Source organism: Dreissena polymorpha, chromosome 6 (genome assembly GCF_020536995.1).
Source record: "Dreissena polymorpha isolate Duluth1 chromosome 6, UMN_Dpol_1.0, whole genome shotgun sequence".
Classification (NCBI taxonomy): Eukaryota; Metazoa; Mollusca; class Bivalvia; order Myida; family Dreissenidae; genus Dreissena; species Dreissena polymorpha.
The window spans coordinates 98,079,287-98,096,199 of NC_068360.1; the positions used below are offsets into that span (position 1 = coordinate 98,079,287).

General features: G+C 33.1%; 1 protein-coding gene across 1 annotated transcript; it reads right to left on the reverse strand.

Annotated features, from left to right (window-relative positions):
• Window positions 1-2,595: 2,595 nt before the first annotated feature.
• On the reverse strand, window positions 2,596-15,321 carry LOC127836657 (uncharacterized). The gene is made up of 28 exons (XM_052363333.1): window positions 15,202-15,321; window positions 14,446-14,781; window positions 12,105-12,431; window positions 11,424-11,717; window positions 10,423-10,719; window positions 10,020-10,295; window positions 9,592-9,891; window positions 9,176-9,493; window positions 8,670-8,969; window positions 7,683-7,793; window positions 7,537-7,564; window positions 7,322-7,365; window positions 6,883-7,151; window positions 6,492-6,579; window positions 6,204-6,277; window positions 6,041-6,077; window positions 5,753-5,850; window positions 5,364-5,489; window positions 5,080-5,234; window positions 4,830-4,965; window positions 4,540-4,665; window positions 4,330-4,390; window positions 4,072-4,145; window positions 3,782-3,904; window positions 3,553-3,678; window positions 3,219-3,358; window positions 2,838-2,973; window positions 2,596-2,693 (listed from the first exon to the last, which is right to left on the reverse strand). The coding sequence occupies exons 1-28, from the start codon at window positions 15,269-15,271 to the stop codon at window positions 2,598-2,600; spliced, it is 4,566 nt and encodes a 1,521-aa protein (XP_052219293.1). The 5' UTR covers window positions 15,272-15,321; the 3' UTR covers window positions 2,596-2,597.
• Window positions 15,322-16,913: the final 1,592 nt, after the last annotated feature.

Here is a 16,913-nt window from a genome sequence, read left to right on the forward strand (position 1 = left end):
ACACATACAAATAAGCACATTTCAGCAATAGACACATTTCTTATCTGCGGTACATTGCCTCAAAAGAACGATCAGTCCCCAAACATATTATTAAAAATCATGAATAAAAGTCATTTGACATTTAACTATGGCCTTTAAATTTGACCTACGGCCTTGGGTATTATACACAATTCATTGCTTTGTTAATTGACATAATACTCCGAAATAATAGATTATTTTTATGATCTTAACAAGAAACTAGCATTCATCAACGTTCACGACCTTAAGTTTTGACATGTATCTTTAGCTTTGATAAATCGGCCATGTTTGCGACTCAGGTACATTCGTGTGGAATAATAATATGTATCTCAATTCATTAACAATGCAATTAAACATATTTAAGATAAACACCTCATGTAATTGAAATTGGCGTGGGCGTTATACTCGATAAATTGACTGATCAAGTGAAATTGCAATATACTACATTTGTATCAAAATCCAATCATAAACATGAAAACAAGACATCCAAGACCTTTGACAATTAATTGTTGAGTGACTTGTATTGGACAAGATCAAGATCCACGCATGGAGTTAACAGTACATTATTGGAGACACTCAGCGCAAACAAGTCCGGAGCACCCATTTTAACCCCAACAGAGCTACCCACCAACGGAGGGACGAACCGACTTCGATATGCCTTCATTTCGGGTTTTAAAAATAATGCCAAGTTAGTCTTTTATACAAACGCAATATTTGCACGTTTAATGAAAATTCATTTTTGCATGGATTTACAATTACTTCGTTCCACTAAAATCTATGTTCATTAAGTATTGAATCAATTAGGCATTATGCGTGAATAGCATACTTATACATAAGATGGACAGTATCCTTCAAAAATTAAGATACTCTTAAGTCTGGATATAAAAAACATGCAAACGGTTATGTTAAGCATTGGCTAATGGGTACTATTAACAATGAGGTTATCACATTACAAAAGACGTAGATTGCCAAGTTGATCATTAGATCAGTCATACATGTAACAACGAATTTTTTCTCTTCCTGATATATTATTCATAAGCTGCATACCATTATCACATTTAACTTCAGTAACGTAATATCGGAGAGGGTAATTTACATGAGGAAGTGTCTATTTTACAACCGCCTGCACAGACCATGTCTTAAATTTGTGTCATAAAGCAACGATCAATACAGTTTTCAACTCTAACATTAGTAAGGTTTCAAAAGGGAAGTTTTGAACAAATGTGTCTGCTGATTGAGCTCATCTGATTGCTCCAAAACAGATTAAATGTACTTCATCATGCGCATGTCTTGAGATTAGTTTTGCAATTGATAGGAGATATAAAACCTATGAACATTGGTTGATTTAAAGATGACATTTCAAGTATAAGTAAACGAGGCTTTTCTAATTAAACAACAATAAATATAAATATAAACAATATAAATGCATATTTGAATGACTTTCGTACAATTTTACTTTTAATTAGGATTCATTTAATAAGAGAATGTGTATAAAAATATTTATCACATGCTATGGCCTGTTTCCCATGTATTACAACCATGACATATTTTTTTATATTACACATGTGTAATGCACCATTTTTAAGCGTTTACATTGGCTAAGTTTTCGTTTATTGACCAATCGCATTTTGTTATTTTGCTGAAATGACGTTGCAACGTCAAATGACGTCACGAAATGTAAACAACATTCGGGATTTATTATTTTTGTTTGCGTTAATATTTATTTAATTTGCTCATTTAAAAGCATGTGATAAAAAGATCTGATATTCGTTGTCATATCATCGATATTTTATTAAACTCGTCCAGGAGATTCGTTACTAATAAAATTCCTGAACTCGTTTTTATAAAATATGGTATGATATGACAACTCGTGCCAGATCCTATATATATCAAATCAATGATTGTAAATAAACAGCATGGCATAGACTATTAAAAAAACAACTTTTTACAAAAAATGCGAACGATCACATTGTAAAACAACAACAAAGATTTAATATAAAAATACGAAGTATGAATAACACCGATATAATGCAGATTCGTTCAAATAATGATAAAGTGAGACAACCGATTTGAAGCTGACAATAACTATCACTTCCATAAAATCGAATAAAACTGAATACAATTTATGAATTTGTAGTAATATATTTGCGAACACGAAATACTATTTCATAAAATTTGCATAAACAGTCGTTGCATTAATCCTTTAATTTACTTATAACATGTATACAATGCTAATACATATTAATATTAAAAACATGCATTAATATGTAAGTTCACATCCTTTTCAAAGCTATGACTGTTATGTTTTGTAAATAATTTATATGAAGGTGCCAAACTTTTGCCGAATGTTCTTCTACCATTTATTCTTGTATTCTCTTCTTTACAATGGAATAAACTCTCAGTATTAAAACAACTTCACTTTAATACGAACAGTTGTCGCCGTAAAGCAATGTTTATAGTTCGTATACATACACTATTTGCATTTTTTCATGATTTTTTTTAGATTATATCGCCCGTTCGGGGCTTTACATTTTATGTCTAGCCAGGTTTTGTGTATAAATGGCAGGTAGTTATTTATTTTATTTTTTTCCTCTAATTCCGTCCTCTGTATTTTCGTATGTATTGCAGCCATCCGCATATTGCTTTGCGAACTCGTAGCAAAACCGATATTGCTCCTGGAATTAGAAAACATGACAGAGTGTGTACAACAGTATGCATGAACACGAATCCACAAAGCTTGCCGTTAACTTCAGAAATCAATATACATTGTCTATCTCAACATATACTTGTTTTATTTAAGCAGTGAAGCAGACATGTACCTCATTAGGAATAATTCGTTGACATCGACGCTTGACCATCCTAACGCTTTCCGCCACGGCCACTTCCCCGTCCCGTTTAATCCTCTCCACAATACACCACAAAACCGCGAACAGACCACTGCGGGTGTTTCCGTCACTGAAAGAGGATTTGTAATCAAACTTGGGTCAAGCAAGTATAACTATTTGGAAACGTTTAATTAAATAAAAACGTAGTTCTTTGAAATTATATTTGTGAATCTTTAATACGCTAAATATTATTGTGCCATGAAATTGTGTCATGAACTGAACACGTGAAAATGGTCGTAGTAAGTGTACCACATAGACGTCAAATTTGACGACAAATAAAAAAAGACAGGAATATGTGTAAAACACACCACTTACCGACACTGGACAACCATTTGACAATCAGACGCAAGGTCTTGGGCACCAATCAACAAATGCATTAAATCTGATATCTTGCACACTTTGGTCTTCTTTTGCCATGACGAGAAAAGGAGAAATCGAACATCAAAACTTTCATGCTGAAAACGATAACCAACATGTTAACATACGTCAATAACAACGTAATAGTGGTGCAAAACGTGTTATATTTATATTGCAGCATAGTTTTAGGCATTTTGTAGTAAATTGTTTAGGTAAACTTATGAATAAATATAAATAATAATGTTGTTTCTGTTTAAGACAAAACGAAATATGTATGCGAATAGTCTACTACCTCTGCGTAATATTGATATTTTACAACTAGCTCCTCGTAATGACTTTGTGTGCTTTTTGAAACCAATTTCCCACTGAATGGTCCGGTTACAGTATTTCTGCCTTGATCGGGAATATAGGATTCCATCTGAAATAATATACTAGTATTGAACATATATGCTCAGTTTCCGGATATGTTAATTTGCAGTAAACATTCACATTGTGTCAAATGATATGAAAACATAGTAAACCTTTTCATTCAGTATAACGACTGTTTTAAGTTTATGGTCGTGCAGTAACCAAAGGAAATCAACGTCTGTGCTCCCATCTGTGGTTCCAGGAGTTAAGATCAATTTGTTCCGTTCTCGGAAAGTCTGTTATAGCCAATAACAGTATGAAAAATATGTATACAAATGTATGTACATGTATATAATAAAGGCATGTACTATCATTCCAAAATTACAAAGGCAATGTAAACTTTTGTTTACAAATCAAACACGGTTATTTGTAATGTTCGGTGTTATATACTGAGACAACTTACATTGATATAGACTGCGTTAACGTAGTTGCTATCTCCTGTAGTAGAATGCAGCAGCATTGGTTTAAAGCGATCTTCTGAAAATTGAACCAGATCCCTTGCTTTATATTTTGGATGATATTTTTATTGTTGCATATTGTGCGTTATGTTGACTACGTTTTGCAAATATACACATAATATATATACTTTACATATAACCGGAATTTGCTTAGTCAAACGGAACACCAAATACGCAAATCAAACTATAGTATGTCTTCTTACCAGCAGCAAGTTTGTCGTTAGTGGCTTGTGTTGCGTTAAATTCTTCGGCCTCGCGTATTCGCTAGTATAAATTAGAACACAAGAAGTATTCAACAAGCCACTGTTACAAAGAATGCTTACTATTTACAAGCAACAGCATATATATAAAAGCAATTTAGGTTTATTATTAAATTGCTTAACATTTATTCAATAGCTTTAAGTTTAGTTTACCTTGAATTCGCTGCCAATACCACTATGCATCACGAAATTTGTCGTCAGATATTCTTTGTTCTGGACAACCTTTCCGATCGGATCTAATACTTCACACAGAACTTCATGTAAGAACAGATACTGGTTCTGTTTCAAAAGAGTATTACATAAATACTATATTGTTCAACAATACTCATTAGTCATAGAATCGTTGTGCTTAACAAAAATTAAACAACTAATTATCAACATTATGGTTGATGATAATACATCGATGACAACCTTATGATGTATCACTGAAACTGATTACTTGCCTTGGTCTGTACCATGTTGATACGTTGATCCCTCAGTGCTTTAACAGCTTCATGCACGTTTATTTCGTGCACTGCGATCCCTTGATCGTAAAGGTAATCAAGTGCAATACAGGTACCGGTTCGCCCAACGCCAGCGCTATGAAAGAAATTACATTTGTAGCAATTACTCGAAAGCTCCTATGGAATGATAAAACTATTCTAAAATATGGCGCTGAATTCATCACATCATGCAAAGGGAAAACCAAATTACCTGCAGTGCACAAGCAATGGGCTCGTCACAGTATCGGCAAAAGAATGCACTTTGCGCCAGAATTGTAACAACGATAGAGCTGTGTCTGGCACGTCTGTGTCGGGCCATGCAGTAAAGTGACACTGGTGAACCGTGTGCACCTTCTTGGACTTTTCCTTAAATTAAGAATAAATCAGCGTTTATAAACAAAACAAAATGTCACAGTTATAAAATAACATTAAATAGAAGTTTAAAGAAGAAGCATGTAACATAATGGCGGTGTAAATAATATGCAAGTATATTACATGGACGCATTGTAGTTTTCGAATTACGAAGTCGGCGTAGTTCTCTTGTTCAATCAATGATATATTGAAATGTGCATGCTTGCAAGGGTTTCGCGTATCTTCAGGCCAGTACTGGAAGCACTTTCGCTAAAACATTACATCAATTTGTTGACGCAAATTATCTTACGTGTACTTATATTTGTCAGTAGTAACATGGTTACACGTGCACCAACACGCGTCAATAGTATTGTCAGTCTATATAAATAACGAACAAACTATTTAAGCTCAATGTATTTCCATAGTATACATTTAAGTACTCATTAACAAAGCTTACCGACGTTTGTCATAGGTTAGTGATATTTTGATTTATATTTCAATTAGCTGGATTAAAGACCAGTACAAATACACACCTTCCCCTCTTCAATTGTATTTGTGACCATTGCCACAGCTTTTATATTTTCTGCCAAAATCATGCGCCAAATATCTGGTATTGTGCGTTCTAACGGTCCTGGAAAAGATCTTCAACTTACAAAAGCGTTGCGAATATGGTGTATACAAGTACATACGTTGCACAAAGTATATACGTTTAGATTATTCAAAACCATGTCGAAAATCAAATGACCTTAGTATATATGTTTGAAGTTGAATATCCTATCAAAATGAATCATTTCTGTCCAAATAAAAACAGTTTGCATCACCTTGCGCTGCGATGTATTTCTTTCTTTTGCCATAACCCTGGAAGTAATACAGACTGTCAGGATTGCATACGTGTTTTAAAAAGGTTAACATTTCAACAGTTATATCACAGTGCTTTATTTGACTATGACATCAATACAATCAGATATACATATAAGGTATTACATCAATAAAACTGGCGTTGATAAAATCGGATTCTTCTCCGTCAAAAGCAGGCAGAACAACCCTATTTTTGTCGTCTGTAAACATAAAACTGGATAAAGCCATATTACAGTAATCAAACTGGATTTCTTTTCACTTATTTTTGAAGATCCCGTTATAAATTAAGTATTAAAAAGGCTTCATAAATAATGTATAAACATAAATCATTATTTAAACGGTTTGACGGTGAATATGAATTATCACAACAATGGTATATGATAGGGAAGTCGCAGACAAACAATACTAACTTACAAGGATACATATTTCTGTACCGGTTCTTCGGTAAATTTACATCGATTCGAGCAACGGACGTTTCGAATTTAAGTCCAGTGTCCAGAGACTAAAATCGTATCATTGAAAAGTAACACAAATCATACAGTACAGCAATTGTTTCGCGCAAACGTTATGTTAAACAAGTGAATGACACGGCAAAGAAAAATGGTATAATCAAATTATATCTTATTATTTCATTTGCAAAGATATTGATATGTAAGCCATTGATCCCCTACCAAGAGAATTTATGAACAGGCTGTTTATTTTTAATCGCTTTGTTAGGAAATCAGACAACATAGATAACACATAACTCATAGTCATGTACCTTCCAAATATTAGAATTGTGTTAAGTGTTGTTAATTACACTTACGTAGAAATTCCTGAATATATCTGTCGGGTCTTTTTTACTTTGCAAAGTAAATACTCGAAGCTCCTGGATTTGTATAGACCGAATCTTCAACGTGAAATCACCGGCATTTCCATACAATGGTTCATGTACAATTACAAATGACGGGGTTCTTTGTAGTCCGTCTCCCAATTGAGGCGATGATTTGTTATTGTCACGCTGTTTGGTTGAATTAATTATAATACCAGCCGTTGCTTCTTTCTTGACTCCCTCTTCACTTGTAGTCCCAAACACTAAGTACATACAATAAACAATTAGCTTAAGAGGAACTTTTTTTTAAATGCGTACTTTTGACAATAGCAAACAACTGTAAATTAAAGGCGGGTTTGTTAAGACAATACAAATAATTTCAATCCAGTTATTCGTTACACGATATAGTAGTGGGAAGCCAGTATATACTTACAGGAGTTTACATACACTGTATTTTGCTTTTTCTTAGACTTGGAGCTAAAACAAACGATGAACCATTAAGGGCAGAATAATATAAATGTTAGTGATTTGACAAAAATATTTTTTCCCAATGTGAACCCTATCAAAAATGCAAACAACATTAGGTATATAATCTATCAGTACAAAGACGCAATAAATAAAAAAATAGTACGTATGCTTGATACTCACGTCCTTTGCGGATGTTCTTTCATTGTTTCTGTAAGGTGTAAAGCTATACTTTAATAATAAATAAGTATGAATCAAGTTAAACTACCAATTATGTATTCTTACAGTTGATAACTGTTCAAATGTAACGAAAACGAAAAGCATCTTACCATTATTTCTACGCTTCCGAATAACGACAACAACAATTATGATGAGAACTATTGCCGCTATCCCTCCTCCAGCGACACCTCCAATTGCCGCGAGAGGCGAATTTCTTCCATCTAATTGATTATTAACAAGCAGAACATAAACTTGCAGTGCTTTGAAATTCTTACATATTGTCTAACAATAACCGAATCATTCGTCTTTTTATTAGGATCGGAGTTAGTGTTCGTGTGTTGTATGAATAGATATCGTTGCTGGACATTAAAATTATCCGTAAAACTAAATTTAGATTCACATCGTACATACATGATATACATTCTGGCGAATTCGACTGTACAGACACTTTCGATTTCAGAATTAAATAGCTGGCTTATGTCGCATTTTTCGACACATGTTCTTCATGTTCTTCAAAACTTTTATTTTAATTTATATTGAAATATATGTATAATAAGTTTTTTTACACATTTTATATAAATGCATAAATATTTGACAAAATCGTGCAGTCCCGCTTTAATAACCTATTATTATAATATTTTATAGCTTGATAACTCACGTCAATGAATCAGGCATAACATAATTAACTCATATACATGTAAACATTAAGCGGCATTGGACGTTCTATCTGCAACGGTACAGAACTTTAGCAATTGGTGATAAGATGTGAAACCGGCCATGTGTAACCGGAGGTGTATTCGAAAAAGCCCGTGTCTGCGTATCGCACAGGTTGGAGAAACAACGTGCTTTCCCACGGCGATACATTATCAAAATTTAATACCTCTAAGTTTCTTACGAGTGCGCCAGGTCTTGTATTTATACACGCATCAATATTTGTGTGTTACACAAGAGCATCGTTTCCTTGGATGTATGATGTAATATAAGTAAATTTTTAACTGTTATCAGATAATTACACTTGATACAATGTAAAGAATGTTAGATTGTTATATAATAGTTTACACACAAACCACTATCAAATGCAAATCATTAATACATACCTGAAATAACAGACTGTGTTGTCACACTTAATACAATTGTGTCATCCGATTTTCCAATTATATTCTCTGCGTACATTTTAACTTCATACTTGGTACCCGCAACTAAGTCCCCAATACTCAATTGAGTAACTATTGAAGATACGTTAATGTAAGTCCAGCTCTCATCTGCTGCCTTTTTGTAACCGATCACGAACCATTGTTCTTCACCCCCATTAAATCCAGGTGTCCATTTAACTTCGATATAATTTTGAGTCACCATGGCGTCGACGACATGAAGTTGTTGTGGCATAGAGGGCTGCTCTGTTAAATACAATTCAATGATTCTGGTAAAGTTCGATGCATCCTCTCGGTGGAATGTTTGCCATTATCACTGAGAGGGATATTAGCAATATAAATAACTATATTTTTAAAGCTAGTTTGAAAAAAACAACAACAATATTACAGCTTAATAGCGTATTAAATTTATCATACTATCAGAGTATCAACACATCTTGTGTTAAACGTACCATTTGCTCTAATGACAAATGTTTGCTCTGTAGATCCAACAGTATTGTTCACACGGACCGAATAGTTTGTAAAATCGTCAATTTGTAGATGAGATATTGAAAGGTTCGTCTGCAGACTGTCGTTCGATAATATAATTTGGAACCTGCTGATATTGTGCAGTGTTACCCATTCACCATCTACCTGCTTACGCCAAACATATGCTGAAGCGTCATTTGGGGGAGGATAAGCCACGAAAGTGCACGATAAAATAGCTGATGCATTTTCCCTTTTATATACTGTGGTAATCGGTGGAGCAAATGGTGAAGATCTTGGTGAGCCTGTGTGTATGTAAATAAATATCATGAAGCAGCTAATTCATATCGAATTTGACGTATAGAGACATAGATGAGAAATGACATGCATACACTATACTTACATGTTATTTTGATCTCTAGTTCGCGAACCTGTTGAACTGTGTTATGGTCGTTCTTTCCTTTACATTGATAGACTCCCATATCAAATTCACACCGTGCATTTGCCACAAGAGCGGATATTGTGTTGTTCTGCGCTTTCACCAATAAGCGCTCATCACCTTTCGATATATTTACGAGTTCTAGTTTAGCCAATGGGTCACTGTCAGCTTCACAGAGTAGCATCACAGTCTGACTTTCGTTGATAGTTACACTAGATGCGAAATTTGACCCGTCGACATAAAAGCTACTTATCTTAGCAGGATCTAAAATATACACAAATAAATAATAAATAAATGTGCGATATATTTGATTTTGCACCTAATGACAATGGTGTCATACGCATGCTTTGTTTGTGATGCTCTTATGTATTCGGCATTTATTTTTCACTTACATTGCACATCCACGTAAAATGATGTTTCATCGTATGTCTCCTGAGTGGAACATCCCGTAGGGTCCATAGTGTTGTTTACTCTGCATTTATAATATCCTTCGCCTGAGAGCTGCACATTAGACAGAGACAGATTTTGATGAGATCCAACTGAGGTATTTCCGCGGAACCACGAGAATCGCGTTTCCGGTGGGTTTCCAGGCGTGTAGGGGCAGGTGACTGATGACGTTGTGTTCCATAAAACCGTAATATTGCCAATGAATTGAGCATCAGCCGGTACTGAAACACAGAGCGTGGTTTACATCGACCACCATCTGCCATTAAAACAAAAACAAAAACAGGTTTAACTTCATTTGGATTAACAAAACATCAACTCAATATAACACTATACAAAACAGCAAGTTACCTAAGACGTTTAAATAAAAGTTGGACTTATTTATTCCATTGATAATCCCACCAAATGTTGTGTTCATTTCATTATTGGCAATGCACGTATAATTGCCGCTGTGCTCTCTACTGACGTTGTTGATAAAGAAACCATCACCAATTCCACTATTGGCTGGTGTCCATAAAAACGTTGAGCCCGGTTCACTCTTCACAGTACATCTGCCAGAGACGGAATGACCTCGGATTACCTTCAGATGATTAGTTTGGGAATACATTTCACACGTTTGAAAACTGAATTGTGGCGTCTCAGGAGCATCTACGTTTACGAGATAGAAGACAAAAAGAAGTGGCATTATGTAGTGGCAGAAGTAAACGTTGAACATACACTGCAAATGACATACACAAGAACAATAAATCGGATTATTCGAACGATCGCATATGATTGTAAAGTATTAACATAAATCTGTTCATGGTACAAATATAAACATTTTAAGGAAGCATTTCAAAATAACCATACAGCATATTCTTCTTTCTGACACATACCTTAATATCCAAGCAATATTCAATATTGCTCTGAGGATCCACCACCATTGATAACATATGCATAAAGGAAAAATCTACTCACATAATACATGTGTACATAATACTCTGCTGGTAAGTTATTCTATTTAACTGGTTTATTAAATCCTACTTTATATATAAATATATTCCGTTCGTTTAACATATACTTCCCAAAGAATCATATTTTAATGCAAGAACAATATGTTATGCGACATTTCTTTTATTTTTGTTACAACTAATCTTTATTTGATCAGTTCAATAATCATATATTTCCGGGTATGTTCCTACGGAAACAAAGCAAATACATACCTGTTTGGTATGACATGATAATAGAACGAAACATTATACTTGGATTCGTAATATTAATGCAATGACGATGCGATCATTACACATTGTACGGCAATGAATATATAAGTTTACAATCACCGTAAATGGTACATTTTATATGAAAATACTTACATAAAGTATTCATAGTAATCACTGTTGTATTTCCAGCTGATATCCTCGGTCCATTCGTTGGATCCAAAACACTGGCGGCACTGCAGACTATTTGTTCTTTGTCGTTATTTGTTGCAACTTTAAATGTTATGACCGAGCTGCTTATTAGAGAGCCGTTAAATAAGGTCCATAAAAAGCTCGGCTCCGGATTGCCGGACGACGAACATTCTAGCGTCATAGAAGTGCTTTTTATCACAGATATACTTGATGGTACAATTACCGTATTGTAATATATTGTCGGCTTAGTGGGATAGCCTAAAATAATACATGCATACGCACACGGTGATACTGCTTGAGATACGTAATGTTGTGAAATTCGAATTAATATTAACTTTGTTATTTTAATGCAATGACCATTTAAGAGAATTTACTGAAAGCTATAGCATATGCGTTACACATATGTTTGTTATTCAGGTGGTTGACTATCACTTGATAACAGCATGTCTTCCATGACATGTATTAATATTATTTGCAAACTACATTATTTAGATACCATGACAACATGTCACGTTTTTACAGTTGGTGTTAATACATTTAATACGACAAATGCATTTTATGAACGATAAAAGGATAACTTACGTGAAGTATTATAATACTAAATACATCAATTACTTGTCAGCAAAAAATCAACAAAACACATACTTAACACATTGATTTTCAGAGTCCTGTTGGACATGATTTGCCCAAATCCGTTAGAGACATTACAGTAAATCCTTGCATCATGATAGTTTGCGAAAAGCATCATTGAAAGAATACTTGTTGTCACATCAGCCACTGTTAAACTGCTGCTATTCAAAGTTAGGTCCACATCATCACTGTAGTTAGAAGGAGTTTTGTTGTCCAAGTACCACGTGATACTGGGTGCTGGACGTCCTACTGATGATACACAGCGGATGTAGCTGATTGCCACGTTGGGTAAAACGGATATTGTAGGTACATCTGAGGTCAGGTTTGCATATGCTACGGGAACTAAAACAAATATAGCTAATAAAAGTACCTGCTGTTTGTAAATAAATAAATAAATAAAAAAAATTAACAAACAGCAGGTACTTTTAATTTATATATATAATAATAAACTGAATATATATATATATATATATATATATATATATATATATATATATATATATATATATATATACAGGGGTTAACGTAAGAAATTGACACTCACTAGCCCGGGGGGCAAGTTACTTTGAACATCTAGTTGCCCTCATTAAAAACGGGTTGCCCTATTTTGAAGTCAATTTTTTTATTGTCATTTGATCTTTAAAGAATTGATTCACATGCATTATTATGCTAGATTTAATTTCAGCTATATTCAATGTATCAAGAATAAAATGATAATCGTTTTTATAATATAAAGTTGACAACAAAACAAAATCTGGACAATTTTATTGCATTGAATAGTCACTATTGAATACAATACACATGCAGAGTGTATTACTATTAAAATTTTAAAACGGTATACTTGTCACTATATCTATACAAGTTATGGCATAAATTAAAAGGGGGGAGGGCTTAAAATAGTACTGTGAAAATGATTGATCAGAGTTTGAAAATCATGTTGATATCGTTGATGAAGAGTTTCTCACTATTTTAAACTGTGACTATGTAACATTCAAGTTATTCACAGTTTAAAATAGTGAGAAACTCTTCATATGCAGTCTTAGCAAGTTTGAAACGGTCTGCATATTCAACATGATTTTCAAACTGTGAAAAATCCTTTTCACAGTTATTATATTCATGTTCATAGATATCACTATCACTAGTATACGCTTCTTCATCCAGTTCTAGTAACTGTTCTGAAATTGTTTCAGTTTGAGTGGTTTTATACAAGAAAATTGGAATAGCACAGTTACTACCAACAAATTTTATCTTGCTTGTTATTACGGAAATTCATCAAGCCACACTGTTTGACAGTTACGCTTTCGTGATACATTTTCATATTTTCTCTTCCTTTCTTTTTCGGTTGTTTTTGTTTGTTCCTTTGAGTGTTTCGAGTTACTTTTTTTTAAATAGAAAAGATCGGCTGGACGCTACCGTCCGCCATGTTGAAACGTCTGCCGAGTAGAACTTGTTTTGAGCGTTTAGATTGGCTTATACAACGAAAGATTCCAATCAAATCTCGTTTTACTTGTACTTGATAATAAAATTTATTGGCCCAAAGAAAATAAATAGATACAAGGAGAAAAGTCGAAAAAATACCGCAATTATGCTAATACGAAACGGACTTGCCCGGCGGACTATCTACTTTGGAAAATCACTTGCCCGCGACGATTTTAACCCGTCATGGGCCAGCGGGCGTCCGCTTAAAAAAGCCCTGTATATATATATATATATATATATATATATATATATATATATTTATATATATATATATATATATATATATATATATATATATATATATATATATATATGATGGTGGGTGCTGTAATGTTCCTATTCGAATTCATACAGTACAAACAGAACCACATTGGTATTACTGACTGCTCATAAGTACAACAATAATCTGTAAAATTACCTTATTAAAACATAATATTGTACAGAAACACTAAAAAACACATTCTAGACGGTCCGTGCAATACTTTTATTAATTTTGATCAGACTTTGATAAGACGTTGATATATATATATATATATATATATATATATATATATATATATATATATATATATATATATATATATATATATATATATATATATATATATATATATATATATATATATATATATATATATATATATATATATATATATATATGTATATATATATATATTTATATACATATGCATTTGCATTTCAAACTTAAGTTTAATAACATAACCAACTGTCACTAGTTCAAAATGTAGGTACATCGTAATACTGACATTAAATATGTAACCTATTTACTTTTAATCAACATCATCTCATTTATGTTTATGAATATGTAAACGTGTGTTATTATTTAAAATAAACGCACAAATAAAATAGTTTTTACCTGTTATTATTATTGTTGTTTCAATACTGAATATGTGTTGTTTGTTTTCTGTAACCGAACACTTCCACTTGTCTTCATTATTGATTGTGTCCAGGGGTCTCAATGTGCACATAAATGTCGTTCCGCTGCACACACAGGTTGAAAATACATCTGGTATGGTCGTAGGTATAAACTCACACTGGTTGTTCATTGCAAGGATAAGAGATAAGGAATTTTCCCCTGCTGGTTGACGCCACCATCTTACAACTGTTGCAGTCGGATGTGTGCAGGTTAATAGTATGCTTTCATTTACCTTCACCGATGTTGCGTTAGATGTCAAGACTGGATTCTGGGCGCCTGGCAAACGAAAACATGTTTTCACGGGTGTTATACAAATCATGTTTAGATAAATTATACATGAATATGTACATCGATATAAGCCGTAAAATATTTGCATTGATTTAGTATGAATATGTTGCATGAATTTTGTAATTATGTTTCTATGCATTTAAACGAACGATCGCTCATGTTATTTAATCGTCTTAATATGCCATAATAGTAATTCAAACCCATAAAATAATAATTATACACTTTGTAGTGCAGTATTCATTTAGATTTGCATTCCCAAACCATATTTATAATGAGGAAATAAGAAGAGAGCTATCGTGTAATTGCATATATTTTTATATGATACTAATTAGATATGTTTACATGTAAGATGCAATAAATTATATCACTTGTGCTGTTGTTGATAAATTTATGTTGGTAGGTTCTTACCTGTGTAATATATATTTGACACTATGGCCAAAATGATCAATCCACATTTCCACAACATTTTAATGCGCATGTAACTTAACAGGTCGAACTACTCAAAGCTATACAAGTTAACCGTGTAGTGTGCCAGTACAACGAAGCGACGCATACAATGTTTTATCATATCATGATAGCTAAACACAGCGGGATTTTATTTATCTGTATTACTAACAGTAATATAGTTTTGACAAGACTAAAAAACCTGTATACAACATCGAACAAAAGTTTAAGGCTATATATGAATAATTACTGCAGTTATTTGATGCAAAAAGAAATGGTAAGAGAGTGATGACAAATAAGTTGTTCTCTGCTTATAAGTTGTAGGTGGTTATTGTTGCAAACTAGAAACACTTTACGGAATACGATAACAATAACGATATTTCTCCATGATCTAATCAAATTATGTGTGATTTAATATTCTTTTTACATAAAACTACGATACATAAAATTTATATATTAAACACACTAAGTTCCCAATTACTAGTCTCTCATTTTGAAATAACTTATTGTTGATTTAGTGAAGATAAAATTAGTCAATACCTAACAAGCTGTTCAAATTCACACTAATTGTTAAATCCACTTAATTATCGTAGTAGTCACATTGTCCAATATATATATCTGTTAACTCGAGGCGTTTTTGTCATTCAATAATGTTATTAATTGGAATATAACGATATATCTTTGGACATAACAGGCATGGTTTATTCCCAGCATGTTGATAGTGATTCAAATGGAATTTAACTTTTTTGCATTTGTTTATATATGCTCAGTGTTTCTATGTCTTATTTTGTTGCGTTGTCAGTTTGAAACTACGTCTAATTAAGGACAATATAAATATTTAGACTACTTTTCATCTTCATTAGGTCACATATGAGACTTGATCAGTTTATATAAGGATTTGACATGGTGACCTAGTTTTGACTTAACAAGACCCATATCCATATATGGCCCTTTTGATTGTAAAGAAGACATTCTGAAGTCGATTAAATAAGATTGAGACAGAACTATGGTCAAAGAGGGGTAATTAGCTAAAGGTTGACAACTCACGATGCCAAACAGAACTGGTTAAAATTTCTTTCCTTGAGAACTTTTGATAGGCTGAGTTTTAGCAAAAAGGAAAACATAAATATTATTAAATCTTTAACGTCTACTATATAATTGTATACGTATTTGTTCATGTGTTTTATTTTAAGCGTATGTGATGCACATACGTATTCATGGTTGTGTATTTATTTCACAATTTCACATCATTTTACACGCGTTTCAAAAATAAATCTTTTTGCCATTTACAAATTAACATTTATGGACTCTGTAAGCAACTTAGTGTTTATCCCAAACTGTTAATTCGTTCGAATCGGTTCTGTAAATAGACGAAGTCAAGTTATCTTATAAAAACAAGAATGTTAAAGACCCAATAAGTACCTTTAATCGTTCAATAACCCCATTTTTAGCTATCGGTATTAAGCTTGCTGTATTACTGAAAACATATTTCTGATATATCAGAAAATGTATCACTCTTATGGGGTAAGTGTTGGGGCTCGGATTGCCCTTTAACCGGGTTTAACCTCCAGTGCTTTGCATTGACCGTTCAAAGGGTATTGTCTTAGTTTTGATCATTTTATATGTGTAGTTGGTGGTCCGTTATAATCGTAGGCGATAAGAACAAGAATTCCACT

Excerpts from the sequence above, each read along its gene's own strand:
- LOC127836657 (XM_052363333.1), bottom strand. The coding sequence starts at position 15,271 with ATGCGCATTAAAATGTTGTGGAAATGTGGATTGATCATTTTGGCCATA. Across the intron at positions 14,782-15,201 it reads GTCAAATATATATTACACAG|GCGCCCAGAATCCAGTCTTG; the intron begins GTAAGAACCTAC and ends TTCGTTTGCCAG. Across the intron at positions 6,278-6,491 it reads GTACAGAAATATGTATCCTT|ACGACAAAAATAGGGTTGTT; the intron begins GTAAGTTAGTAT and ends TTATGTTTACAG.